Source organism: Pogoniulus pusillus, chromosome 6 (genome assembly GCF_015220805.1).
Source record: "Pogoniulus pusillus isolate bPogPus1 chromosome 6, bPogPus1.pri, whole genome shotgun sequence".
NCBI lineage: Eukaryota > Metazoa > Chordata > Aves > Piciformes > Lybiidae > Pogoniulus > Pogoniulus pusillus.
Window position 1 is genome coordinate 7536707 of NC_087269.1, and position 26717 is coordinate 7563423.

General features: G+C 44.5%; 1 protein-coding gene across 2 annotated transcripts in view; it reads right to left on the bottom strand.

The window, feature by feature from the left end:
- TRUB1 (TruB pseudouridine synthase family member 1) overlaps positions 1-8476 on the bottom strand; it is a 37595-nt gene extending 29119 nt beyond the window's left edge. For both annotated transcript variants that reach the window (XM_064144323.1, XM_064144322.1), the window contains exons 1-3: positions 8195-8476; positions 5521-5613; positions 1001-1056 (exon numbers count right to left, since the gene is read on the bottom strand). In XM_064144323.1, coding sequence (XP_064000393.1) covers positions 1001-1056; positions 5521-5613; positions 8195-8339 — 294 coding nt within the window. In that variant the 5' untranslated portion in view covers positions 8340-8476. The remainder of the gene's footprint in view (positions 1-1000; positions 1057-5520; positions 5614-8194) is intronic.
- Between the last annotated feature and the right edge of the window lie 18241 nt (positions 8477-26717).

Here is a 26717-nt window from a genome sequence, read left to right on the forward strand (position 1 = left end):
TTCTACCTCTAGCTGTCAGTTCAGTACCTGTAAAGAGCTTATATGTTCATATCAGGAAAGAATGGGAAAAATAGCAGAATAAAATGTGTTATAAAGACTGTCAATTTGCTGAGCCCACTACTGACTTTCCCTGAGTATAAGATGAAATTTGGAAAGCTTAACCTGTTTCTGCACCTGTCATTTTCATATAAGCTTCTCCTTTAAAATTAATGGCTAAACCCCATGGATTTTACTTGCAAAGAAGCAGCTATCACTGGTGGTTTATTCTTGGGAGCACATGCATTTGTTTGTATAGGTAACATCTACAACCTCAAGTGCACTCACCAAGACACAGTACAACTAATCCAAAGTAGCAAGGGACAAGGTTGCTACCTGTCAGGGCTCAAGTCTGGATTACGAGGCTGTTGTTACCTTTGGCTCCTTGCACATGCTTATCCATGTGTTTCTGGAGCACACATCTACAGAGATGCAATCTGGAACTATAGCTACTAACACAAACACAAAACGCTCTTAACTCCAAAAGGTGCCTCTTAAGGCCACTTGGGATTTAAGAAAACAGAAAAGAAACACACACCATCTGTTACCACAAGCTAAATAACAATTATGTTATCTACACATACGGGAAACAACTGAAAACTGAACCCTTATATGCAATCATATCCTGAAAACATCATTTACAGTGCCATCTTCATTACAATTTGGCTTTTCATCCCCTGGTTGTTGTTGAAAACACTAAACAGTACAGAAATCTCCCCGTAAAATGGGAATTGGGTCTTTATTAGCATTTTGCAGAAAAAAAAACAAGCCAAAGTTTTTAAAATATCCCTTCTGGATGTAATAGTCTTAATATCAAATTTCTGACTAAATACAAAAAGGAAATTAAATACACATTTAAACAAAATGCATAGGATGGATGAGACATTTGTACATGGATGCACTGGAAGAAAAGTAAAAAGAGAACAAACACTCTCACTAACACAAATCATTTAACACTCCTTACCTTGGAACCTGTCAACATAGTACTCAGCATTTTTGTTCCTTTTCCAATACCAACCACTGCAAAGACAGAAGAAACAGCACATGAAAGCCAGGTCTGAAGTTCCCTTATTCAGCACTATTCACTGCTAAATACTTTCCTAGTCAGAAATGCAGCCTTTCATGTTCCGCTAGTACACAGAGGTAACACAAGACAGTTATCTCCGATGTTCAAACAACATATCATCAGTGGGGGGGAAAAAAGGGGTCTAAAGGAGACAAATGAGCTTCATCTATTGTTAAAACACTTTAATTCAACCCCTGGGTTTATTTAGCTTTTAATCACCAAAGAACCGGATAGTGCAATTAACTGTATCTCTGGTTGACGAAGGTTGTGTCTCACTAATAACGATTCTAGCCTTCACGGTAACTAAACAGCTCTTTTAAAGGTTGATAGTGACCAAGAGTAATACAACCAAGACAGCACAATGAAATTCTCTGTCTGGCTTAGGCCGTGATAATAAAATAATCAAAAGGTCCAACAGTCTCTGTCAAAAAACTCTTAGCAGGGAGGTCATTCTGCCCCTGTACTCTGCACTGGTTAGACCACACCTTGAGTACTGTGTTCAGTACTCAAGGTGTGGTCTAACCAGTGCAGAGTACAGGGGCAGAACCCCCCCAGTTTAGGAGGGACATTGAGATGCTTGAGCGTGTCCAGAGAAGGGCAACGAGGCTGGTGAGAGGCCTTGAGCACAGCCCTACGAGGAGAGGCTGAGGGAGCTGGGATTGTTTAGCCTGGAGAAGAGGAGGCTCAGGGGAGACCTTATTGCTGTCTACAACTACCTGAGGGGAGGTTGTAGCCAGGAGGAGGTTGCTCTCTTCTCTCAGGTGGCCAGCACCAGAACAAGAGGACACAGCCTCAAGCTGCGCCAGGGGAAATTTAGGCTTGAGGTGAGGAGAAAGTTCTTCACTGAGAGAGTCATTGGACACTGGAATGGGCTGCTCGGGGAGGTGGTGGAGTCGCTGTCCCTGGAGCTGTTCAAGGCAAGACTGGATGTGGCACTTGGTGCCAGGGTCTAGCCTTGAGCTCTGTGGCAGAGGGTTGGACTTGATGATCTATGAGGTCTCCTCCAACCTTGGTGATACTGTGATATTACTGTGAACGCACTGTGTCTTTTCTACCTTAAACCAGAATTCTGCAAAACAGCCTTCAGCCAGCTTCTCCTAGAAAAAGAGATCTACTTCCAAGCTTTTTACAAGGTGCTTGTCCTCAATATGTGTTCCTACCGGTTTTCTCTACGTATGGTAATCCAAAGAAACAAGGAACATTTCAGAAGGGAAGCAGTTTTATGTACAACTCACCAAATATGTAACTGCTTACATCCTTCATTTTAATAAAATTCGAGGAGCTAAGGGAGATGCAGGAAATCAGCTCTCCTGTTAACTAGGAGCCAGTAACAAAAGCATGAAATTGACAATCAACTTTTTTTCCTAAAAAACAAAACAATCACTTGTGCTCTGATGCTTCTCAATCATTATACTCTGAGACTCATTAGATTGCTTCTTATTCTCAATTATTTCTTCTCTTACGGCTGGGGTTTTTTAGTCACACGTGCCCTTGTGGCTTGAGCCTTTGGGTACTCGCAGTTCAGCCTGTTCCTGTCATATTTGCTAGACAGGGAAGAGCTGCAACAAGTCTGAGGAAAGGAGATAAGCATGCAGTAAAACTTCACAACTGAGCATTTCTTTTTTTTGCAACATGATGGCATCACCGACCCTTCAAAACAACTGCTGAGCTGAAAATAGCTGCAAAGTGTCAAGAGGTTGGATAATTTTAAAGGCAGTGAATGCTTTTATGAACAAGACACTAGCAATTTTCCCCATTAATCATCAGCCCCCGTGTAGTATGCATATTAATGCAAGGTAGCACAAACTCAACTTACCAGACTACAGAGTGTAACAAAGTTTAAATTAGTTTTCTGCTTTGATACTTTTACATCTTCTACTATGGAAGCACAGTTAATAAATGACATATAGAAACAAGCAAAATATTTACAATTCCTACTGTACAGCATGAAAATTAGAATCAGGATTCTAGATTAATATTAAAAGAAAATATGTTCACTAAAACTTGACCTACAGTTCTTCACCTCTTGTATCTAAAATAGGAGTTGTAACAGTGAGAAGTTGAGTCCTAGCTCCCACCACCTTGCAAATTTTTTACTCTCAGGCAGCAGTCACTCTAGGCCCCAGTGCAGGGCCATCACATAGCACAGGGCATTTAAACTGGTACAAGCCAACAAAACAGGAGTATAACTCTTGTTAGCTTCAGTGGAACCAACTGAACTTGCCAACAGATCTTTTCTTTTTCTTAACTCATCCTTTTTCACTTGAGAAAGTTATTGCAGTTGACATTTTTGATAAACCATAATGAGACACAAGAGAAAAAAGTGGTGGGGATTGGTCTCTTCTGCCAGGCAAGCAGCAACAGAACAAGGGGACACAGTCTCAAGTTGTGCTGGGGGAGGTCTAGGCTGGATGTTAGGAGGAAGTCCTTCACAGAGAGAGTAACTGGCACTGGAATGGGCTGCCCAGGGAGGTGGTGGAGTCTCCATCCCTGGAGGTGTTCAAGAAATGACTGGATGAGGCACTTAGTGCCATGGTCTAGTTGACTGGATAGGGCTGGGTGCTAGGTTGGACTGGATGATCTTGGAGGTCTCTTCCAACCTTGTCTATTCTATTCTATTCTATTCTATTCTATTCTATTCTATTCTATTCTATTCTATTCTATTCTCCAATGTTCTTCCTTATCTACATTTACTGCAAGTAGGAAAAATACAGCTGTATACTATCTAAAAATAAAGGCATATTTTAGATACTTTACTTCATATGATGTAAAAATAATGGGTATTTTCTGATTAAAAGCACTGCTTGGTTATCTGCAGTACACTTGACACACTAATTAAGACTCCCTATCAACTGATTCCCGTGAGCAAAGTTACAGATATGCAGTACATAAATCTGGGAAATAGCAGTATAAATCAAAAAAGGTTAGAGGTTTCAGAAAATAAATATTTCTATGATGTTACTGCCCATGAGAAAAGAAAATTTTGTGCCCCACCACCCTACCCTAAAAAGCAGCACACATTTTCTGAGTATCTTCTTTTTGTGATCTCCTCACTCTCATTATCTCATCCAAACCCTCAAGAAAGTTGGACACTTCCCCTTCCCTATTCCTCTCCAGTTTTGTTTCTAATCCAGCCATCATTGATTTTTCTCTGTGTGTTTTGTATGGCAGTGTAATGAAAGATCCTGTGCCTTTTTTCAATCGATCCACAGCATATTAAGGTGATGCATTTCTCTGTCTTTATCAAGCACATCAAGACCAAGTAGTTTTTGTCATGCCATGAGAGCAGGCTTTGGAGACTGCTGGATACCAGAGAGCAGTCAGAGAAGCAATTAAGAAGTACAAGTAATTTTTTTTCTTTTCCTATGGATCAATACTGTTGACTTTCCACAATGAGTAGTAGTAGCATGCCTGAAGGGAAGATCTGTGTGAAAGGAAAACGTATGCTTCAGCAATACACACAGCATTCTCCAGTGAACAGCCACACAGCACACAAAAATGGGTCTGTGCTTTCTTCTAGCCCAAGAATGTCACACTGTAAAATGCCCATGGCATTTACCAGTTCATAGTCCTCTATTAGCAACAGATTCAGCAATCAAGAACAGCTCTTCCAGAGAGAAGTTGTTACATCAAAACTCAGAGGATTTCAGTGGATACCCGTTGTTGTATCTGTTGATTTTCACTACTAAAAGAAGTACTGCTCTTATTTCTTCTAGCTAGGCAGAGCTACAAGCTGTATAGTAAGCTGTAGTTTGCACTTTACTTTTTGGTACCAGTGTATGACATGGGAATAACAGACCCCACGGCTGAGTTTTCAACAGCAGCAACTGACACATTCTGCTCCTTCACAAAACAAAGGAATTTGATAAATGGATTGTTAACAAAAGACAAAAATCTCTGATAAGTCTTCTTTATGAAGCAAGATATGAAAAATGCTTCCATGCTGAGCCCCTAAAAAAAAGCAGCAGGGAAATGCTCTTGCACATCCTTCATTCACTGAGTATTACAACTCCAAAAGCTCCAATGAAATCCCAGAACTGCATCAGTTTAAGAAGAAATACTTTTAAAAATTATGATGACTGTAAATCCTCAGCTTAAGTTAAAAAGCCATCAACTTCTGAGGTAATTCAGAATTCATTACACAAGAGTTTGTATTTTCATGTAACAACTCACAATTTATTTCAGAAGTTGGGGGAGGGAGGGTAAAGTCTTCTGTTATGAAACACATTATATGGATGCAAAAGTAGATGAACAGGAAATTTAAGGCAAACCACTCTTCCACAGGTAACCTGTACTTCCCCCAAAAGCACAAAGCCTGCCATCATTATCCCAAATTGTTCCTCCACCTCTGATTTCATGTAGGCAAGAAAACGTTTCCTGAAATCACATTTGATCACTGTATTTATGCATTTCATTACCCAGAACTCCTGCCGCTGCACTGTCCAAAGTTCCACCATGTCCAATTTTCAAAACCTGATTTCTTCTGGTCCCATCTGTTTGCACACCAGCTTCTGCAAACAGAAATTGAAAGGAAGCATTATAAGATAACCTGAGAACACAGGAAAAACAGCACATGCTTCCACACTGCTTAAAGGAGACAAAAATCAATTATTTTGGCTATGAATTAATAGTGCAGAAATTGCTGTACTGAATAAAACCAATGATCCATCTACATCTGCTCCCAATCTCAAACAATTTCTAGGCTATTTTCCCTTTGACATCAAGTCTTACATGTCATTATAAATAGATGTTCAGAAAACACTACTGGAAAACCTGCTGGACAGTTCACCTGTGAAGTCTGATTAACGAAGCATGCAAGAACAAGGAAAAGGTTTCCAAAATCATCTGTTCTGCACAAATTTTATGCTGCATTATCTGAGCAAGTTTGCATTACTTCCATGTAATGGGTCCCATGTATTCCCCACATACACAGCCCTGTGGAAACTCTGCAATGAACTGAACTTGCTCACTGCTGCTTTCAAAATGTCATAGCATCTCAGCCCACCTACAAAGCTGATGACTCCCAGAATTTTGCAGAGTCCAATGGCCCTTATTTATTTGCATCAAATATGACAAACACTCTGAACTCCCTTACCTATTTCTATTATCTCTCCAGTATGCCTTGACATCAGGCAATCATACGTGATCCAGCTAAATCTCTTCCATACAAAGCTGAATTGAATCCTGTGCATACACTAGAGTTCATTATGGAGGGCATAAGCACTCACCAGACTGCAGGTATGATCTCACTCATCAGCAAATGCTCAAAAGCCCAAATTTGATGATCAGATCCCTCTGCTGACTATGAAGATAATCCAGGCCATAGACCCTCATGCTTTTGCAGTGCTCACACTTTCCCCTCCCCGTATCTGTCATGCAGGCTCCTCTGTTTTTGAAAAAGCAGATCCTGCATACCATGCCCAGGCCATTCAAATTCCTCAAAGGACTGTGATTTTTGCTCATTTCATAGAATCAAAGAATCAGCCAGGTTGAAAGAGACCTTCAAGATTACCCAGTCCAACCTATCATCCAGCCCTAGCCAATCAACTAGACCATGGCACTAAGTGCCTCATCCAGGCTTTTAATGAATACCTCCAGGGACAGTGACTCCACCACCTCCCTGGGCAGCCCATTCCAATGGCAAAACACTCTCTCTGGGAAGAACTTCCTCCTAACATCCAGCCTGTACCTCCTCCAGCACAACTTGAGACTGTGTCGCCTTGTTCTGTTGCTGGTTGACTGGCAGAAAAGACCAACCCCACCTGGCTACAACCTCCCTTCAGGTAGCTGTAGACAGCAATGTGGTCACCCTTGAGCCCCCTCTTCTCCAGGATAAACAACCCCAGCTCCCTCAGGGCTGTGCTCTAGGCCCTTCACCAACACTGGTGTACGCTTCAGTATCTCAACATCTTTCTTGAATTGAGGACCTAGAACTGGACACAGCACTCAAGGTGTGACCTGACCAGTGCTGGGTACAGGGGAAGAATAACCTCCCTTGTCTTGCTGACCACACTGTTCCTGTTCCAGGCCAGGATGCCACTGGCTCTACTGGGCACACTGCTGGCTCATGTTCAGCTACTATCTACCAGTACCCCCAGGTCCCTTTCTTCCTGGCTGCTCTGAAACCACTTGGTTCCCAGCCTGTAGCACTGCTTGGGGTTGTTGTGGACAAAGTGTAGAACTTGGCCTTGTTAAACCTCATCCCATTGGCCTCTGCCCACCCATCCAGCCTGTCAAGGTCCCTCAGCAGGGCTCTCCTAACCTCCAACTGATCCATAGCTGCTCCTAACTTGGTGTCATCTGCAAACTTACTGATTTGGTGGGTTTGTTTTTGTTTTTTTTTAACAGCCACAGACAGCAGGACTGAAGCTCATGCTGCCGCAGCTCTGCTGCAGCGTTGCTGCTGACACCACTGTGACAGACAGGAGCACGCTGTCCCGGAGACCACACTCAACAGGTCTCCACGCAAGCTGGGATCCCCTGCAGTGCACGCTGTAGGACTGGAACTTTCTGCTGGGGCAAATCTCTCCTCCAACGAAAAGGAGAAGAGAACGAAAGGGAAGGCTTACATCTTCCTGTACTTTAGGCAACAGCAGATGCCTGCCCCAAGCGGGTGGTGAACGTGGCCTTACTGTGCAGCGCGGCCAACACAGCTAGCGGCGCATGGAGCAGGCAGCTCCACGCAGCAAGCCGCACCGCGGGAATGGCTCTGCGCTACACAACAGCTGTCAGCTACCACTGAAAAGGGAAAAAAAAAGAAAAGCAAACAAACCAACAAAGCAGTTCTCCTTTAGCTGTCTGAATACAGAGAAAGCGGGGGCCGCGGCTGGGAAGCGGCTGTGGCTCCGGCAGGCTCGGGAACGCTGCTGCCGGGCTCTCAACCACAGCCACGCCGGGTTGGGCAACCCTGACCACACCGCTCACAGGCTACGCGGCTATGCGCGTCAAACCGGCCTGCTCCTGCTCTCGGATCGCGGGCAGGGTCTATACTCATCTCCCTGTCCCCGTTCCTTGCTTCACCACCGAAACCGCACCTCAGGCCTCCCAGTCCGCCTCGGGGAGCCTGCCCCAGCCCACAGCCCGGCCGCCTACCTGCCAGCAGCCTCTCCTTCAGGAGGTTGAGCACGCCGGCCGAGGTGGGCCCCTTAGGCTTGTACACGGCGAAGAGCCCGCTCAGAGAGAAGAGCTTATCGGCGGACTTGCCCAACACCACCCCTCCCGCTTCCCGGGCAGCCATGCTCCCGGCAGGCCGCGCCGGCCCGCCACAACACCGCCGCCTTCCGCCCCGCCCGGCGGCCGCTGGGAAATGTAGTCCGCGGCGCGCCGGTCCCGGCGGCGAGGCGCCCTCGGGGGCATCCAGCTGCCAAGGGAGCCCGCAGGACGCCGGGCTGTAGCACCCCGCAGGACGCCGGGCTACAGCACCCCGCAGCCCGGCACGGCAGCCAGCGGCGCGGTCGTGCGGGAGGGACCAGCTGCGCAGGACCTGGCTGCTGTTCAGAGTCCTGTCTGAACGAGGTGGCCTTAGATGGCTGCACCAGGCACGGGCTGTGTGTGCCCTCACCCGTCACGGCTTCAGTCCTTGTACCTTTTTTGCCCAGATTAAAAGAATGCTATTCTGCTGACCAGTTGCGCAGTTCATTAACCCTGCCTCTGTACGTGTAAGAGAGCGCGGGGAGGCAGCGCTGTCGCCTTCGCACCGAAGTGTGGGGCTTTTCCTTCTCCTGATGTGCATAGGCACAGTTCTCTGACAAAAGACTCCCACGGCATCTGTGGAAGCTGCGCTGGAGCAAGGTGCTGAGAGCTTGGATGTTTTATTCATGCATTTCATTTATTTATTAGTAATAGCCTGGAGAGGAAACCTCGAAGGGACACTGTTAGGGGGAAATACGTAGTTGGTAAGAGCTACGCATGTTTGCAGTCCTTCCAGGACTAGAAAGAAGGCACTCTTCCTGCTGAAGTCAATGGCTGTCTCTGTACAGAGCAGCATCAAGGTTCCTGTGTGGTTTTTCAGTCTGTACCAGTCAGCACCTCAGAGCCAGTGGCATCCTGGCCTGCATCAGGAGCAGTGTGGCCAGTAGGACAAGGGAGGTTATTCTGCCCCTGTACTCAGCACTGGTCAGGCCACACCTTGAGTACTGTGTCCAGTTCTGGGCTCCTCAATTCAAGAGAGATGTTGAGGTGCTGGAACATGTCCAGAGAAGGGCAACGAAGCTGGTGAGGGGCCTGGAGCACAAATCCTATGAGGAGAGGTTGAGGGAGCTGGGCCTGTTTAGCCTGGAGAAGAGGAGGCTCAGGGGTGATCTTATTACTGTCTACAACTACCTGAAGGGGCATTGTAGCCAGGTGGGGGTTGGCCTCTTCTCCCAGGCAACCAGCAATAGAACAAGGGGACACAGTCTCAAGTTGTGCCAGGGTAGGTATAGGCTGGATATTAGGAGGAAGTTCTTCCCAGAGAGAGTGATTGGCATTGGAATGGGCTGCTCAGGGAGGTGGTGGAGGCACCGTCCCTGGGGGTCTTCAAGAAAAGCCTGGATGAGGCACTTAGTGCCATGGTCTAGTTGATTGGATAGGGCAGGGTGCTAGGTTGGACTGGCTGATCTTGGAGGTCTCTTCCAACCTGGTTTATTCTATGATTCTGTGATTCTATATCTGCTTGCACCTCCCACAGCAGCTGCTTAGGCACCAGAGCTGCCAGGTGCAGGCTGCCACCACTGCATCCATGAGACGGTTAATGGCTAGTGGCCAACCAGTCTGCCCTACACATCTCCAGTGCATGTTATTAATCAGATGCCTTATTTGCTTAGATCTCATCTACATAGCTGTAATCTGGCTGTGGAAATATTTGCTGATGCCATAAGCTGCAAGGGTGGCTTCCCTGGTGAGTTGTACAGGTGGCTGCCTTTGGAAGAGAGGTGTCAGAGTCCTTTTCCAGAGGATAAAATGGCAAAGCCACGCCGGGCAAAAGATCAGTGGGGGAATTGTTGCTTCTTTACATGGAGTTAAAATTTAAGCAGAATTGTGGAAGGCATGTTGTAAACTGTGATAGAGTTCTTACTGCAGAGGTGATTTGGTCCAGCTAACTGTTCAAAAACTATTCCTGCCAATTCCCTGCTAAAAAGAGCTTAAGCACAGATTGCTCTGTAAACAGGCTCAAGCAAAATTAAGCATAGTTGTTAAGAAATGGTGTTAGTTATCTTCCAAGCAGGAAGATTGCAGGCCAAGGACTGAAATACAAAGCTCTCCCGCAGTCACATCTGCAGTAGCATTGGGTCAGCAGACTGCTCCGAAAACACCACAAAGGACCAGGGGAAGATTTTGCAGAAATGAGAGCTCCACTCTTGGCATGAAGATGTCTTAAAGCAAGGAGCACCCCAGTTTCCAAAAAAATGCAGTGGCCAACAGGTGTTTGGCTGCTTGTGATGGTTTAAGGCTTGGTGGTATATTCTAATGAGAGCAATTTTCTCCTGAAAGTTCACTGCACAATCTAACTAAATTACATCATTGGTTGAAAAGAATAATAATGATAAAGTCTATATAAATTGATGGTTTGCTGAGAGGTGTAAAAAGCCAATGTATAAACAATTCATTCTTCTTGGCTCTTGAGCACTGGATCTGCTCACTGTTCCTTTGCTCTGCTCTATTATCTTCCACTAACCTTCACTGACCAGATAACACATGAGCTTTGCTGGTTGTTTTCTATCTGAGGAGAGAAAGAAAGGGTGGGATTGGTTCCTTCTGAGCTTTCTTTGTCCAGGGTGGAAGATTAGATTCCTGTATTGTTTCTAAATTGTATATAATGGTAAATGCATGTAACTGTATTTTGTATATCTGCTTGTAAATTTAGCTTTATTGTAAATATAGCTTTATCTTACTTCCAATCCATCTGAGCTGGTCTGGTAAATTTTAACTGAGGATAGGGAAGTTCCCAACTCACCACACCTGTGAAAAAAATCCCTTTGCTTAGAACTGACTTAAGCAGTGAATTGTCTAAAGTGATGTGATTAATCTGACACAGGCAAAGAGCATGAGCTGAGATCAGTGCCTATCCATCCCCCTGCACTGCAAAAAGTTGTGGGTTTTCTGTTGGGTTTGCTTTGTTTTGTTGGTGTTTTGTTGGTGTTAACTGTTTGCTTGGGTTTTTTTAGTTGGTTGGTTGGTTTGGAGTTTTGGGGTTTTGTGATTAGAGGATTTCGGGTGTCTAAAGAAAATATACCATCACCCCCTTTTTAGTATCAACCAAGAAGTTCTTATGGGTATCCCAAACTTCTGCATCAGCAATTAAAACACAACACTTTGTTATTGTGGCAGATGGAGTCTTTGAAGGCTGAGAAAGAAGATACTTGCTTTGACTTCAGTGAGTGTTGGATAAAGGCCCAAAATAGGAATTGTGAAAAAGGCTAGGAATGACTGTCAGTATTTCAGTTAGATGGAAGGAGATGTGTATATAAATCACACGTGGCTCTCTCTTCGTGGGGCAAGGTTATTCAGCATTCCAAATGGTGGGAATGAGGTAGCAAACTGTTCATCTCAAGGGCTCTGTTTCAGATTCGCTTCATGTTGCTTGTGATTAAAAGTCATTACCATCTGCTCCATAGCCTGTTTGAAATGTTTATCTCCAATGATTCCTAGCCAAGCCAGAATCCACAACAACCACAAGCATCATTACAGTTACTGACTTTATATACAACCTTAATAAAGGGTCTCAGCAAATGGCTGAGAGGACAATGTTGCTTTATTCATGGGACATGACAGGTCTAGGCAAGGTAGGCCAAATCCTCCACTTTAGTCAGTGGAATTGCACAAAGTGCTGCCTTGAGGATCTGCTGCGATTATGCTTTATAGAGATGAGATAATGGGTAGTGGCTGCTGTACGTGCAAACAGCAGATGAATGCTACTGCCAAAGAGCAGAAATCCATTGCCTGCATGTGCAGAACAGAGACACAGCATTTCCTCCTGTCTGCTGCAGAGAGATGCTCACTTTACTGTGTGCTTTCAGACTGGCTTTTAGTGAGGATTACCTCAGACCACAGACCACACTGCAGAAGCAAATGATACTGCGTTACAGCTGTTAAAGTAGATTCAGTAGCAACACGCCATTGCTGTCTTTGTGCTCGCTTTATGATTCCGGCTTTACCGCCTGACCCAGGTCAGAGCAAAGCGCAGGGCGGTCAATCGCGGCTCATCTTCTTCCTGGAGAAACAAAGAGTCACAGCTGCTTGAAAGTTTGCATCCCAGACTGGAAACTGCTCCCTTGCCAGCCAGTGGAATTTCGTCTGTGATAGGAACTATCAAAGCCTGAAATACATGGAATTTTTTTCCTCTAACAGTTCCATCTGTTTGGTTAATAATGCATAGATAAATAATTCTTCAACTTGTTAGTTCATTCAGTCCCCTTCAGATGGGCACGAAGCACATGATTCATTATGTGTGAGTGGTTCTTCTGAACAAAGGCAGCTTCTTCAGTATCTTGTTGAACTGCAGCAATCTGGAAAAGAGCATGCCAATTACTGTATGCAAGGGAAAGATATAACTACCCATGACATCCACTAATCCTATATTTGGCAGGTTTTGTTAGTCATGCTCCCAGGCAGGAAGAGTTCCTAAACTACAAGTATTTCATGAACAGATTTTTTGTATTTTGTTCAAAACAAGATCAGTAGTTGAGGCTTACACCAAGTAGTATTTTGTGTGTAGGTTTTTGTTTATTTTAGGAACATTTTCTTTCCAGCTTCTTCAATATTAGAGGGACTATTTTTAATAGAGAATAGTTTAGAGTTATGGAATCATAGATTGGTCTGGGTTGGAAGAGACCTCCAAAAGTCATCTAGTCCAACCCCCTCTGCACTCAGCAGGGACATCCTGAACTAGAACAGGCTGCTCAGAGCCTATTGAGCCTCAGGAATGAGGCCTCAACCACCTCCCTGGGCAACCTGTTCCAGTATTCCACCACCCTCATGGTAAAGAATCTGCTCCTAGCATCCAATCTAAATCTTTTCCTCTCTAGTTTGAAGCCACTGCCCCTTGTTCTGTCGATGTAGGCCTCTGTAAAAAGTCTCTCTCCATCCTTCTTGCAGGCCCCCTTCAGGTACTGGAAGGTCTCTATTAGGTTTCCCTGGAGCCTTCTTTTTTCCAGGCTGAACAACTGCAGCTTCCCTCAGCCTGTCCTCATAGCAGAGGTGCTCTGATACAAGAAGAGGCTTTGGGTAGCTGATTTAGTGCCATTTTGAGTTTAACTGGACAGACTATAGTCAGATCCAAATGTTTTTAGGTGTTTATTCTGTATGTGAAATGCAGTTCTGGCTGTTACCTAAGCAAGAGAACAGCAGTATTTTCCTCCTAGTTGCTGGTAGGCCACCCATGGCATAGAGCTACAGAGAAATATGACACAAATATGATATCAATTGCTTTTTATGGACCCTTTCTAAACATATGTAAGTGGAAACAGATCTATTACAGACTGGGAAGTTACTTTTAATCTCTGGTAGCAGCCCAGGTGTTTCTGTAATGACAGAGGACTAAGCTTAGTCTGTAATCAGAAGATTGAGTGAAGCTGAGGGGAAGAAAAACAGAGTACATTTTGTAGTTCTTTGATTTTGTTGCTAATAAAAGTCTCAGTGGGATTCTTAGCTCTTGTTTAAATTTGCACAGTCTCCTGTTACAGTTACCGTCAAAGAACTAATTTTCCAAGAAGCTGCAATCTAATTAGGAACAAAGAAGAACTCACCAGATGTGCCTATGAAAGAGAGCATCACATTAAGGATTGTTTATATGGACAATTGAAGTCCAACCTGCCCCTCTATAAATTCAGAACATAAGGTGAAAAGGGCCTAGACACTATTAAATCTAAGAAACTGCTAAATGCCACAGATAGAAAATAAATGCAGCAGCATGAGTTGAACTGAAGTGTGCTTTCTTGAAAACTATTCAATCTTTATTTGAAGATACTGGGAGACATGGAGGGAAAAAAAAACGTTTGTAGCTTCAGTAGTAGTTCAACTTTATACATGTTTTCTCAACTGGCTTTGTACAATTTCAGCATTCAGATGAGTATGTTCAAAATCAGTCTTTTGGTGACTCATTTGCAGCTTGTGAGCCCACATATAGACTCTAATTAATGGTTCGTGAGATAGATGCCCAGCAAAGAGAATACCTGAGCTCCAACACCTCAAATGACCTCAGGAAGGAACAGCTTGTGCCTCCAGAAAAAAGAAAACACCTTTGACATCTAACATTAAAGTTAGATAAATATCGTGTCCTTTTCTTGACACAAGAAAGCTAAAGTCTACAAAGCCCACATCTGTGGGGAGTTAAGAGCTTCTTTTGCAAAACACTTCCAGATTTGATGTGCCCTAGCTTCAGTGGGGGCAGTGCCACCTTCTCTGCTTAAACAACTGGGTCAGTTCAGCTCCCTAGCCTGTACTGGAAGCCTGCAGCAAATGCTTAGGGACAGCATAAGAATGAAGACTGCAAGGGTTTTGCTTCTTCCATTACATAGCCAGCTTCTCATTGTCAGCAGTCTGAGATATTTTTAGCCAGAGCTTCAGTGCAAACTATTATATGTAACCATTATCAATGAATCTTCCATCCATCATCTAATCTGCCTAATTGCTTTGAAGCCATACATACATTCAGCCTTTACTCTGAGGCAATGACTTTCCCCTATCAATGAATCTTCCATCCATCATCTAATCTGCCTAATTGCTTTGAAGCCATACATACATTCAGCCTTTACTCTGAGGCAATGACTTTCCCCAGTTAGTTGGAGGTTGTATGAAGGTGTCCTATTTATTTTCTCCTTTATTTTGAGCTACCTCAGCTAGCACTAGGTACCTCCTGAGTCTAGTACAATGAAAAATTAAAAACTAATTTACTTCCCCCATCTCTCCCATGACTTGAAAGGCCTTAAATTATATCTCACTCTCCCCTCATCTGTCTCTTCTCAATTTGAAGAATCCTATTAAGTCTTTCTGAAGCTTTCTATTTAGTCACTCATCAAACAGAGGTTTGCTGGCCACAATCTGCCTTGTGATTGTTACTCTCTTCTCCATCTGGTCTTGGATTTTAAAACATCTTTCTTGATATAGAGTGGCCAGTACATTACTCGGCAGTTGAGATATGGCCATGTTAATGGTTTATGCACAGCATGAAAGGCTTTTCTGTTGTGCTTTCTGTTCCTTCCCACCTGATTGGTGTTTTTGAACTTGGCAACATGCAAACTTGACCTGCTGTGCATAGCTGGAGAGCCTCTTTATGCACCAGTAAGACCATAGAATCATAGAATCAACCAGGTTGGAAGAGACCTCCAAGATCATCCAGTACAACCTATCCCCAGCCCTATCCAGTCAACTAGACCATGGCACCAAGTGCCTTATTCAGTCTTTTCTTGAAGACCTCCAGAGACGGTGCCTCCACCACCTCTCTGGGCAGCCCATTCCAATGCCAATCACTCTCTCTGTGAAGAACTTCCTCCTAACATCCAGCCTAGGCCTCCCCTGGCACAACTTGAGACTGTGTCCCCTTGTTCTATTGCTGGTTGCCTGGCAGAAGAGGCCCCCCCCCCACCTGGCTACAATGCCCCTTCAGGTAGTTGTAGACAGCAATGAGGTCACCCCTGAGCCTCCTCTTCTCCAGCTTAATCAACCCCAGCTCCCTCAGCCTCTATTCATAGGGTTTGTGTTCCAGGCCCCTCACCAGCTTTGTCGCCCTTCTCTGGACACATTCCAGCACCTCAACATCTCTCTTGAATTGAGGGGCCCATGTATTAATAGAGTTGGGGATAGATTGTAGCAGGGGTCTCAGGCCTTTCCTGGCTGCCTGATTCCTCCTAGCTATTATTTCTCCTTGCATCCTCTGTCATCCATTGTGTGGGTGCTTTTAGAGGGGTCTTCTGGACAAGCACACAAATTATGCTATTGGGGCAAAGAATAATCCTCTGCAAAAGCAGGATAGCACGTGTCATTATTTGCTTATTAGTCTTTTCTCCCAGTCTGACAAGTTCTCATACCCTTCCCAGTGTGGGCACTGGGTGACTCACAGCAAGAAAGTAAACAGCCAGCTGAAAGGTATTTCTGAAAAAGGCAATTAGAAGAAGCATGGAGATGAAAGTTCACTCCACATGAGAGTCTTGGAGCTACAGCCCAAAATATAACAATTTCTTAAGTCTCTGGTCTACCATATGCTCACATGAAGAAATCTCTCTCCTGACACTGAAGAAGAGGTGCTGTCCAGAAACCCTACGAAAGACAATGACTAAGCATCTCAGGCTCTTCACGCCAAGAAGAGTGGTAACAGAAATAGACAACCTTCCCCTAGACATGAAAGCAAATCAAGAAATCTCACCTCTAACTGGAGACATCCTCACAAGAGTCCTCCACACACAGGGAGAATCATAGAATCATAGAATCATAGAATCAACCAGGTTGGAAGAGACCTCCAAGATCATCGAGTCCAACCTATCACCCAGCCCTAGCCAGTCAACTAGACCATGTCACTGAGTGCCTCATCCAGTCTTTTCTTGAAGACCCCCAGGGACGGTGCCTCCACCACCTCCCTGGGCAGCCCATTCCAATGGGAAATCACTCTCTCTGTGAAAAACTTCTTCCTAACATCCAGCCTATACCTACCCTGGCACAACTTGAGACTGTGTCCCCTTGTTCTATTGCTGGTTACCTGGGAGAAGAGGCCAACCCCCACCTGGCTACAATGCCCCTTCAGGTAGTTGTAGACAGTAATAAGATCACCCCTGAGCCTCCTCTTCTCCAGGCTAAACAGGCCCAGTTCCCTCAACCTCTCCTCATAGGATTTGTGTTCCAGGCCCCTCACCAGCTTCGTTGCCCTTCTCTGGACATGTTCCAGTACCTCAACATCTTTCTTGAATTGAGGGGCCCAGAACTGGACACAGTACTCAAGGTGTGGCCTGACCAGTGCTGAGTACAGGGGAAGAATAACCTCCCTTGTCCTACTGGCCACACTGTTCCTGATGCAGGCCAGGATGCCATTGGCTCTCTTGGCCACCTGGGCACACTGCTGGCTCATCTTCAGCTTACTATCTATCAGTACCCCCAGGTCCCTTTCCTCCTGGCTGCTCTCCAGCCACTCAGTCCCCAGCCTGTAGTGCTGCTTGGGGTTATTGTGGCCGAAGTGCAGAACCCTGCACTTGGCCTTGTTAAATCTCATCCCATTGGCCTCTGCCCACCCATCCAGCCTGTCCAGGTCCCTCTGCAGGGCTCTCCTACCTTCCAACAGATCAACACCTGCTCCTAGCTTGGTGTCATCTGCAAACTTACTGATGCTGGACTCAATGCCCTCGTCCAGATCATCAATAAAGATATTGAACAGGACTGGGCCCAGCACTGATCCTTGGGGAACACCACTTGTGACTGGCTGCCAACTGGACGTGGCACCATTCACCACCACTCTCTGAGCTCTGCCATCCAGCCAGTTCTTGATCCAGCACAGAGTGAATCTGTCCAAACCATGAGCTGCCAGCTTGGCTAGGAGCTTCTTGTGGCAGACAGTGTCAAAGGCTTTGCTGAAGTCCAAGTAGACTACATCCACAGCCTTCCCCACATTCACCAGGCGGGTAACCTGATCATAAAAGGAGATCAGGTTGGTGAGGCAGGACCTGCCCTTCCTAAACCCATGCTGGCTGGGCCTGATCCCTTGGCTATCCTGTAGGTGCTTTGTGATGGCACCGAAGATGACCTGTTCTATGACCTTGCCTGGCACTGAGGTCAGGCTCACAGGTCTGTAGTTTTCTGGCTCCTCCTTACGACCCTTCTTGTGTATGGGAATCACATTGGCCAGCTTCCAGTCTTCAGGGACCTCTCCAGTGAGCCAGGACTGCTGATAAATGATGGAGAGTGGCTTGGCCAGCTCAGCTGCCAGCTCTCTCAGCACCCTAGGGTGGATCCCATCCGGTCCCATGGACTTGTGAGGATCCAAGTGACTTAGCAGATCCCTTACTGCTTCCTCATGGATTAGAGGGGGACTGTACTGGTCCCTGACTCCATCCACCAATTCAGGAGTCCAGCTGTCCTGGAGACAACCTGTCCCACTAGTGAAGATTGAGGCAAAGAAGGTGTTAAGCACCTCTGCCTTCTCCTCATCCTTTGTCACTCTATTCCCCTCTCTATCTAACAAGGACTGGAGGTTGTCCTTGGCCCTTCTCTTGCCATTCATATATTTAAAGAAAAAAAGAAGATGGCCTTTCTCACAGCTAACTCTGATCTGGTGGAATTCTCCAAGCCAGCCTCTTTCTTTTCTCACCTAGAAGACTGATAGCTTCATAGGATGGTCTAGATTGGAAGAGACCTTAAAGATCATCTAGCTCCAAACCCCTGCCATGGGTAGGAACACTTTCCTTTAGACCAAGTTGCTTAAAGCCTCATCCAACCTAACCTTGAACACCTCCCTGGGCAACCTGTTCCAGTGTCTCACTACCCTCACTGTAAAGAATTTCTTCCTAATATCTAACCTAAATCTACCCTCCTCAAGCTTAAAGCCACTCCCACTTGTCCTATCACTACAAGCCCTTGTAAAAAGTCCCTTCCCAGCTTTCTTGTAGGCCTCCTTCAGGCACTGGAAGGCCACTGTAAGGTCTCCTTGGTCATCCTTCTCCAGGATGAACAGCCCCAAGACTCTCAGCCTGTCTCCATTGGGCAGGTGCTCCAGCCCTCTGATCATCTTCATGGCACTCCTTTGGACCTACTCTAGTAGTTTGATGTCACTCTTATGCTGGGGTCTCCAGATCTGGACACTGTATTCCAGGTGGGTTGTCACAAGAGTAGAGCAGAGAGGGAGGATCACCTCATTCATCCTGCTGGTTGTCATGCTGCTTTTGATGCAGGACATGGTTGGTATTTGGGCTCTCAAGTGCACATTGCTGGTTCATGTTGAGTTTCTCATCAACTGATACCCACAAGTCCTTCTCCTTGGGACTGATCTTAAGGCACTCCTTACCCAGCCACTTGTCCCTAGTATCCATTTGGACATTGAGATGTTGATCACAATTCTCTGAGTGCAGCCATCTGGCCAATTCCTTATCCAGCTAATGGTTCACCCCTCGAGTCCATAGTTTTCCAGCTTGGGGCCCAGGATGTCATGTGGGACAGTGTCAAATGTCCAGGTAGATGACATCCATTGCTCTTCCCTTATCCACTGATGCTGTAACTTCATCATAGAAAGCCAACAAGTTTGTCAGGCAGTAAAGTCATTTTGGCTCTGTCTCTCAAATCATGAGACACTCCTCATACTCCTACCTGATCATTGAGGTTGGTGTCCATTCCAATGGGGTTTGCCTGTAAGATAACCTGCTGGCATGAGAATGACCATGGCACACCACCTCCATCCTCTTTTATTGGCAGAACCTCATCCCAAATAAGTGCAAGTAACCTTGGATTAGTCCAAATTAATCTGCAAGTGCACTACCCATGGTTAGGAGCTGCCAATTCTATCACTAATGAAAACTCCAGAATCAATATTGAGCAGCTCCAGGCAGAGAAGTATGTTTCTAATGCACATGCTGGTCCACTTGACATAAATTATTCAACTTTTAATTGTTTAGGTTTTTGAGCCTGTAAAGATGCTAATTGCCAGCTGCAAGATTAAATTGATAATGCTGGCTTTTTATTTTCATAAAGGTGGACTTAAAATCATGGAGAGAAGAGAAACTGCTGTTTTACAGATACCTTGATACAACTGAGGAGATTATAAAGATGAGTATTCTCATCTCATCTTTCTATTCTGGGAAGCAATCATTAAGACAATATTCCATATTTGCACAGAATCACAGAATTGTCAGGGCTGGAAGGGACCTCGATGAACATCGAGTTTGAACTCCCCTGACGTGGGCAGGGACTCCTCACACTAGATCAGGTTGCCCAGAACCACCTCCAGCCTGGCCTTAAAAACCTCCAGGGATGAGGTTTCCACCACCTCTCTGGGCAACCTATTCTAGTGTCTCAGCACCCTCATGGTGAAGAATCATAGAATCAGTCAGGATTGGAAGAGACCACAAGGATCATCTAGTTCCAACCCCCCTGCCATGGGCAGTGACACCCTATCCTAGGTCAGGCTGTTCAGAGCCTCATCTAGCCTGGCCTTAAACACCTCTTCCTAAGAACTTCTTCCTAATTTCTAATCTTAATCTCCCTTCCTCTAGCTTGGATCCATTCCCCCTAGTCCTATCACTACCTGACATCCTAAAAAGTCTCTTTCAGCAGCTTTCCTGTAGGCCTCTTCAGATACTGTAAGGCCACAATAAGGTCTCCTTGGAGCCTTTTCCTCTCCAGACTGAACAGCCCAAACTCTCTCAGCCTGTCCCTATAGCAGAGAACTCCAGCCCTCTGATCATCCTCTTGGCCCTTCTCTGCATACATTCCAGCACCTCCGGATCTGTCTTGTAATAAGGGCCCCAGAACTGGACACAGTACTCCAGGTGGGGTCTCAAGAGAGTGGCATAGAAGGGGAGGATCACCTCTCTCACCCTGCTGGCCACACTTCTCTTGATGCAATCCAGGATACAGTTGGATATGTGGGCTGCAAGTGTCTGTGTGGACAAATGAATAAATATTTTGACCAGCACACATACCTGCATCAATATTCCACTCCATCTGTGTTATTCCATCCAATATCTAGATCACAGACAATGAGCAACCCTAAGATGAGACTCTGTTTTTCCTCGTCACGTCTGAAGTCTGATACTTTTCTTCAAAATAAGAAAGCCAAATAAAGTATTTATCTGTTTTCTGACATTTGTCCCAGGTTTTCATGCATTTGTATCATTCTTTCATTTGCTGCTTTATCCTGCAGGATTTGTAAGGATCTAGAGAGATGGATAAAAGAGAACGTTTGCTTTTGTATTAATCGCTGTGGGGAAATGATAATGAGAAGTTTATTCAGAAATAATTTTGCTTAGAAAAAATGATTACTTGCTAGAAATATAAATCTGATACCACACAGAAAGGATTTTTCCACTCTAAACTTAGCTTATTTTCTTTGAACCTCTGCCTAAGGTGTTTGATGAGGAAAGGAATTGCTATTCATGGTATCCTGATTCATATTCCACTTAAGAACATTGCTGCATGCAATCTTAAAGGTAAAAGATACAGCGAAGAATGTTTCTCCTCTCCTAGATATTGGAAATTTCTTCCTGGAAAGCTGAAAAAATGCCAAAGTACTGTTTTCTTTTAGCTCAGAAGATCACTTTGAAGCAGTATTCACTTACACAGCTGAAGAGCTTGATCCCAGGAGTGCTATCTGTTGAAGTCAGCGAGAGGTAAAGGATGCTGAAAATCATGCCCTAATTGCTAACTTGGCTTGAAGGTACATTCTGTGTCCTACTAAGAAGCCAGTTTACAGCAATCATCCTGTGCTGTAATAAAATCTGGGGAAGCTGTGTAGCTGAGACTACCAGTGTGTAAGTTCACTGGAGAGAGGCACCAAATAGATGTACTATGGAAGTGATATTCTGGCAAGTGAACACCAACAGCTGACCAGAGATGCGCAAAAGATGAGCTGCTTGATTTATGGCTTTGATAAGGAAATTCTGCTTGAGTATCCTTTTGTTTTAAGCCCTCCCATTCATAGGAAGGTCATTAAGTTACTTTGTTTCTGGAGTATATTTATTACTTTTAAATCCAGTGCAGTCTATTTAGTCTTTCTTGATGCTACTTTGTGAAACATTAATGAGAAGCTCGCACACACAGCCGCAGAGTTTGTCTGATTACTCCATTCATATTTAATAAGCTTGCTGCTTACACTTCAGAGTAACAACAGAAATTAGATAATGCAATACTTTAGTCCTGGAGTGCCCCTAAATCTGCCTCTAAATTATTCATTTCACTGGCTGAGGTCAGGAGAGCTGTCCTAACCCTAAATTTATCTAAATCCTACACTGTCTAATTTGTACCTTTTTCTTGTTATTCTCACTTTAAAAAATAATATATTTCTGTACAATAATATATAATATATATCATATAGGAGTACATATTATGTATAATATTATTGTTTAATATTATATATTACTATTATATTATATAATATTGTGTATAATATATAATATGATCTAATATATTTCTGTATATATATTGTAAGTATCTGCTTGTATATTGTGGTAAGCTGTAAATATAAGCTTCATTCAATTTCCAAAGCTGGCTGAGTCTAGTCTGGGTGACTTCCAAAGTGGGAGGGGGTGGGTAACACCCAAACCACAGCACTAATTTTTATTGAAACTGAAATCAGACACATTTTATCTGTTGCAAGTTTATAATCATTCTCTGCAGAAGTACTGCAGTCAGCTAAAAACAAAGCTAATTTAGTTTGACTTCAGCTGTATATGCAAAATGAGAGCCCTGCAATCAAATCAGACTGGGAAGATCAGTTTTGATAAAGATGTGATTGTATTCTCTAGCTAAGAGAGTTTGGGGGGGGAGGGTGTTAAACTGTCAATTAAGCAAGAACAAAGATATTAACCAGCTGCACTCTACTGGTTTTAGATTTTTATAATTTCATTCTATAAACTAAATGTATCTTTTGTATGAGTTGTATCAAGAAACACACTAGCAATGTAAAATTTTTAGGCTCTTTACAATAAACAACCTTGTAAGGTAAAAGATCTCCCTAGAGATCACAGGATGTCAGGAGTTGGAAGGGACCCAAAGAGATCATCAAGTCCAACCCCCCTGCCAGAGCAGGACCATACAATCTAGGTCAGGTCACAGATAAACACATCCAGACAGGCCTTCAAAGTCTCCAGGGAAGGAGAATCCACAGTCTCCCTGGGGAGCTTGTTCTAGTGCTCTGTGACCCTTACAGTAGTTTCCCATTGTGTTGAGGTGGAACCTCCTGTGCTGCAGTTTACAACCTTTGCTCCTTGTGCTATCCCAGGGAGTAAGTGAATAGAGCCTATCCCCCCATCCTCATCCCCAGCCCTCAGGTATTTATAAACATTTATTAAATCCCCTCTCAGTCTTCTCTTCTCCAGACTAAAAAAGCCCCAGGTGCCTCAGCCTCTCCTCATCAGGCAGTGTTCTATCCCCCTAATCACCCTCATTCATCTAAGTGAGGCTTGACAGGGCTCTAGAAACCTGCTGACTGCAGAGAATGTTTGACTAGATGACCTTGGAGGTCCCTTCCAATCCAGACCATTCTGTGATTCTGTGATATCCAAGTGGTGTTACAGCCTAGTTGGCTGTCTAATGATGTGGGGCAAAACCAAGTTCATGGGGAAGGCTACTGGAGTGTCAGTGCAAGGCCACCTCCTTCCAAAACATATCAGGGGAAAGTACATATGAAAAATAAAGTGAGGTGTAGCTACCCCACTTGCACAGAAGCAAGAGAAACCCAGAAGCAATGCAGTTACCCCTACATTTCCTTACTGCCTGCACTGCCCAGTGAATGGCCCCAGTGTGGAAAGCCTCAGTCCAGAGGAGTGGCAGCACAAAAGCTGGTCACTCATTCCCACACTGCAGCTTGGCAAAACAACCTGGTTTAAAAGGACAAAATGAGGAAAGAGCATAGAAAATGTTGTTATAACATTCTTAAATTACAGGAACCCTACATTTAAAGCCTGAGTTTGAACCTCTCTGTGCTCACTGCCTCTCAGGTGATGTGCACAGTAGTGCATCATTATCATCACCTGTTATTAACAAGTAATGTGTAAGAGTCAGAGGCATTTTACCATGTCTCAAGTGCTGTCTCACTGGAACACTTACAGAGACAGATTGCATATCCTGACAGCAGTCCAATGGGGAAAAAAACAACTTTAGGAAGGCAACACAATCTAAATTTCTTCAAGTTGAGCCAACAGACAGATGGCAAGAACTAAACGTCCTTAAGAAAATCCCATAGCCCCGGCCACCCTGGCATCAGTCTGATAGTCTGCCAAGCTGAGAGCCCCAGTGAATGAACTGCAAGGAGCTTAGAGTTGTTTCAGTCCAAAAGAGCTTAAGGGGGAAAAGAGCTGGAATAGATGAACTGCTGCAAGTGACGACAGCTCAGAAAGTTAATATGGGAACCTGCTGATTCAATACCAGCAATGGGAGAGAGGAACTCTGAAAGAAATGTGTGATCTGATAGTCAAATTAATCAGTTCTTTTTCAGCAAAAGTGGAACAGTTATGGTAACTGTTCCATGGCTGGCACATCCAGCTACTGGGAAATTGCCTCTTGTGCAGAAGACAAAAGCAAGGCTTTCCCCACACAAATCCTCAAACATGAAGCTTAAATTAGATTTGTGTTGAACGTGGCAGAGGCAGATTTTCTGCTCTCCGCTCACTAGGGCTGTCTGCACAGCACACACGGCTGGGCATGTACCAGCCATGCAGCAAGCCCAGCCACCCATGCTCTTCATGCCATAGAAGAGTTTAAGGATTCCTCTTTCAGACAAATCCCATTATATAAAGCCTAAGCTCTCCCCTGTGTTTTGGAGAGCAGGAAATACCAGCTGGGGGAGGAATGAAACCTAGAATAGCAGCTTGTATGAAACAAGCCTTATGAGACTTTTCCCTCATTTTTTTAAGTCTTGCTTAATGGTTCAGTCAACTAAAAGCCAATCTGCTATCCTCTTCAGGAGCATTCATCCAGATTTAGCTTCAAATTCCAGCTGTTTGGACTCTGAAAACTGTGGGGTCTCTGTGACTCAGCAACACAGCACTCTTGCTTTTCTCCAGAAAGCTTTGTCCTGTCTGACCAGCATAAAATGCCAGTGGAGCCAGACCAGATGCTCCCAGGAAGATGCTTCTGTGTCAAAGAATCACCATCCTGTCTCCAGAATCAGCTGTGCTTTGTGCATGGGGTCAGCAGCTGAAGTAACAGCTTTGTTTGAGGCTGAGCTGCAGTTCATAAGTGCATGCTTCTAAGTGATTCAGAAATCTTCTTAGCTTGTTTCAGAGGTCTCATGGGGCAGGGATCAGAGAGAGATGACCTTCCCTCACAAGTCTTTCCCTCCATGGGTAGAGTTGGCAACATCTCCTACTCCTAATTCATGTTTCCATCTGTCCTTCCGTTGAAGGATGAGGGTGAAAACATGCCTGGGGGAAGGCTGGCCACAGAGCTATTATTGCTTTTCTTTGCACCATTGCTGTACAGAGTGAAGAAGACATGCTGGGTGGTTACAGGCAGGCAGAAGAGGCTACAAATACTTAGAAACCACTGAGCTGATTAAACTTGCTTTGATCACCACAGTAATTCCTCATCAAAGATGCTGTGTGGCAAATCACTACATTGCACAAATCACTGTGCTGGAGCCGTTCCTGTGTGAATGTTTTTTCTCCCCAAAGACTGCAAAGGGGTTCTTTATTCCACAGTAAAAACTGAGAGATTGAAGCAAGCTATCAGAGGAGTAAGCAAGCTGCAGGGTCTTCTCATTTCCACTGGGACAAGCCTTGCAGAGCCACTCCAGGCTCACAGAGCACAGAGGACACTTAAAGCCACTTTTCTGCTTTCTGGGTTTGATCGCTCTGTGGCTGTTGCTTGCAAGCCCAGGCCTTTCCTGTTCTGTTTACCCTTCCCAGAAGTGCACTTAGTGATAAATGCAAGACTCAAATTCAGGCTTTCACTCTGGGAAAAAAACCAGGTTACAATAAATAATGGTTACAGGTTAAGTCACCCAGGTATTGTTGTGCTCTCAATGGCTATCAAAGAAAAAATAGGCCATAATGCTTGCAAATAACCTTTTTTTTATTCCTTCTGGGTTTTTTTTTCCTCCCAACAACTTCCATTTAAAATTATATCTCATGAGAGATTTCAGCTATTTTCTTTACTTTCAAACACAGCTTCCCTCTGTGTTTCTGACTCAGAAGCAGAGAACTAAATTCAAACTGCAGAGAAATCTGTTAGAAGATGCCTGGAGGTATATATGGCACAAAGACACAGAAACTTTATCTTCTTTTCTGGCTGCTCTGAACTGATCATGGGGATTAATGATTTATGTCTCCCTGAAGAAATCCTTGGAGCTACATAATCTCAAACCTGATAAAGTATATACCACCCTCTGACCAGGCACCTGCCAGTTTAGGTTTAGCTTTTTTAATTTGGGCACTTCTTGTTTTACAAAGATTTGACTTTAAGAATGTTTATTGAGAGGTATTATCAGTGTTCATCAGTTTTCCAACACCTATGTACTTCTTCTGAGAGCATTTCTAGCCTGACATTTGGTTGTTTGCTTTGTCATGTTTTTTTTTTTTTGAGAAGAAAGGAGAAACAGCAGAAACACATGAGAAGGGCATCAAAGTGTTGGAGCAAGTCTAGAGGAGGGCCAAAAAGATGATCAGAGGGCTGGAGCTCCTCTCCTATGAGGACAAGCTATGAGAGTTGGTGTTCTTCAGACTGGAGAAGAGAAGGCTTCGAGGAGACCTTGTAGTGGCCTTCCAGTATCTGAAAGGGACCTACAGAAAGGCTGGGGAGGGACTATTGACAGCTATGACAGGACAAGGAGTAATGGGTTTAAACATGAAGAGGGGAGATTTAAACTAGATGTTAGGAAGAAGTTCTTGACAGTGAGGGTTGTAGAACACTGGCACAGGTTCCCCAGGGAGGTTGGATGAGGCCTTGAGTGACCTGTTCTAGTGGGAGGTGTCCCTGCTATGGCAGGGGGTTGGAACTGGATGGTCTT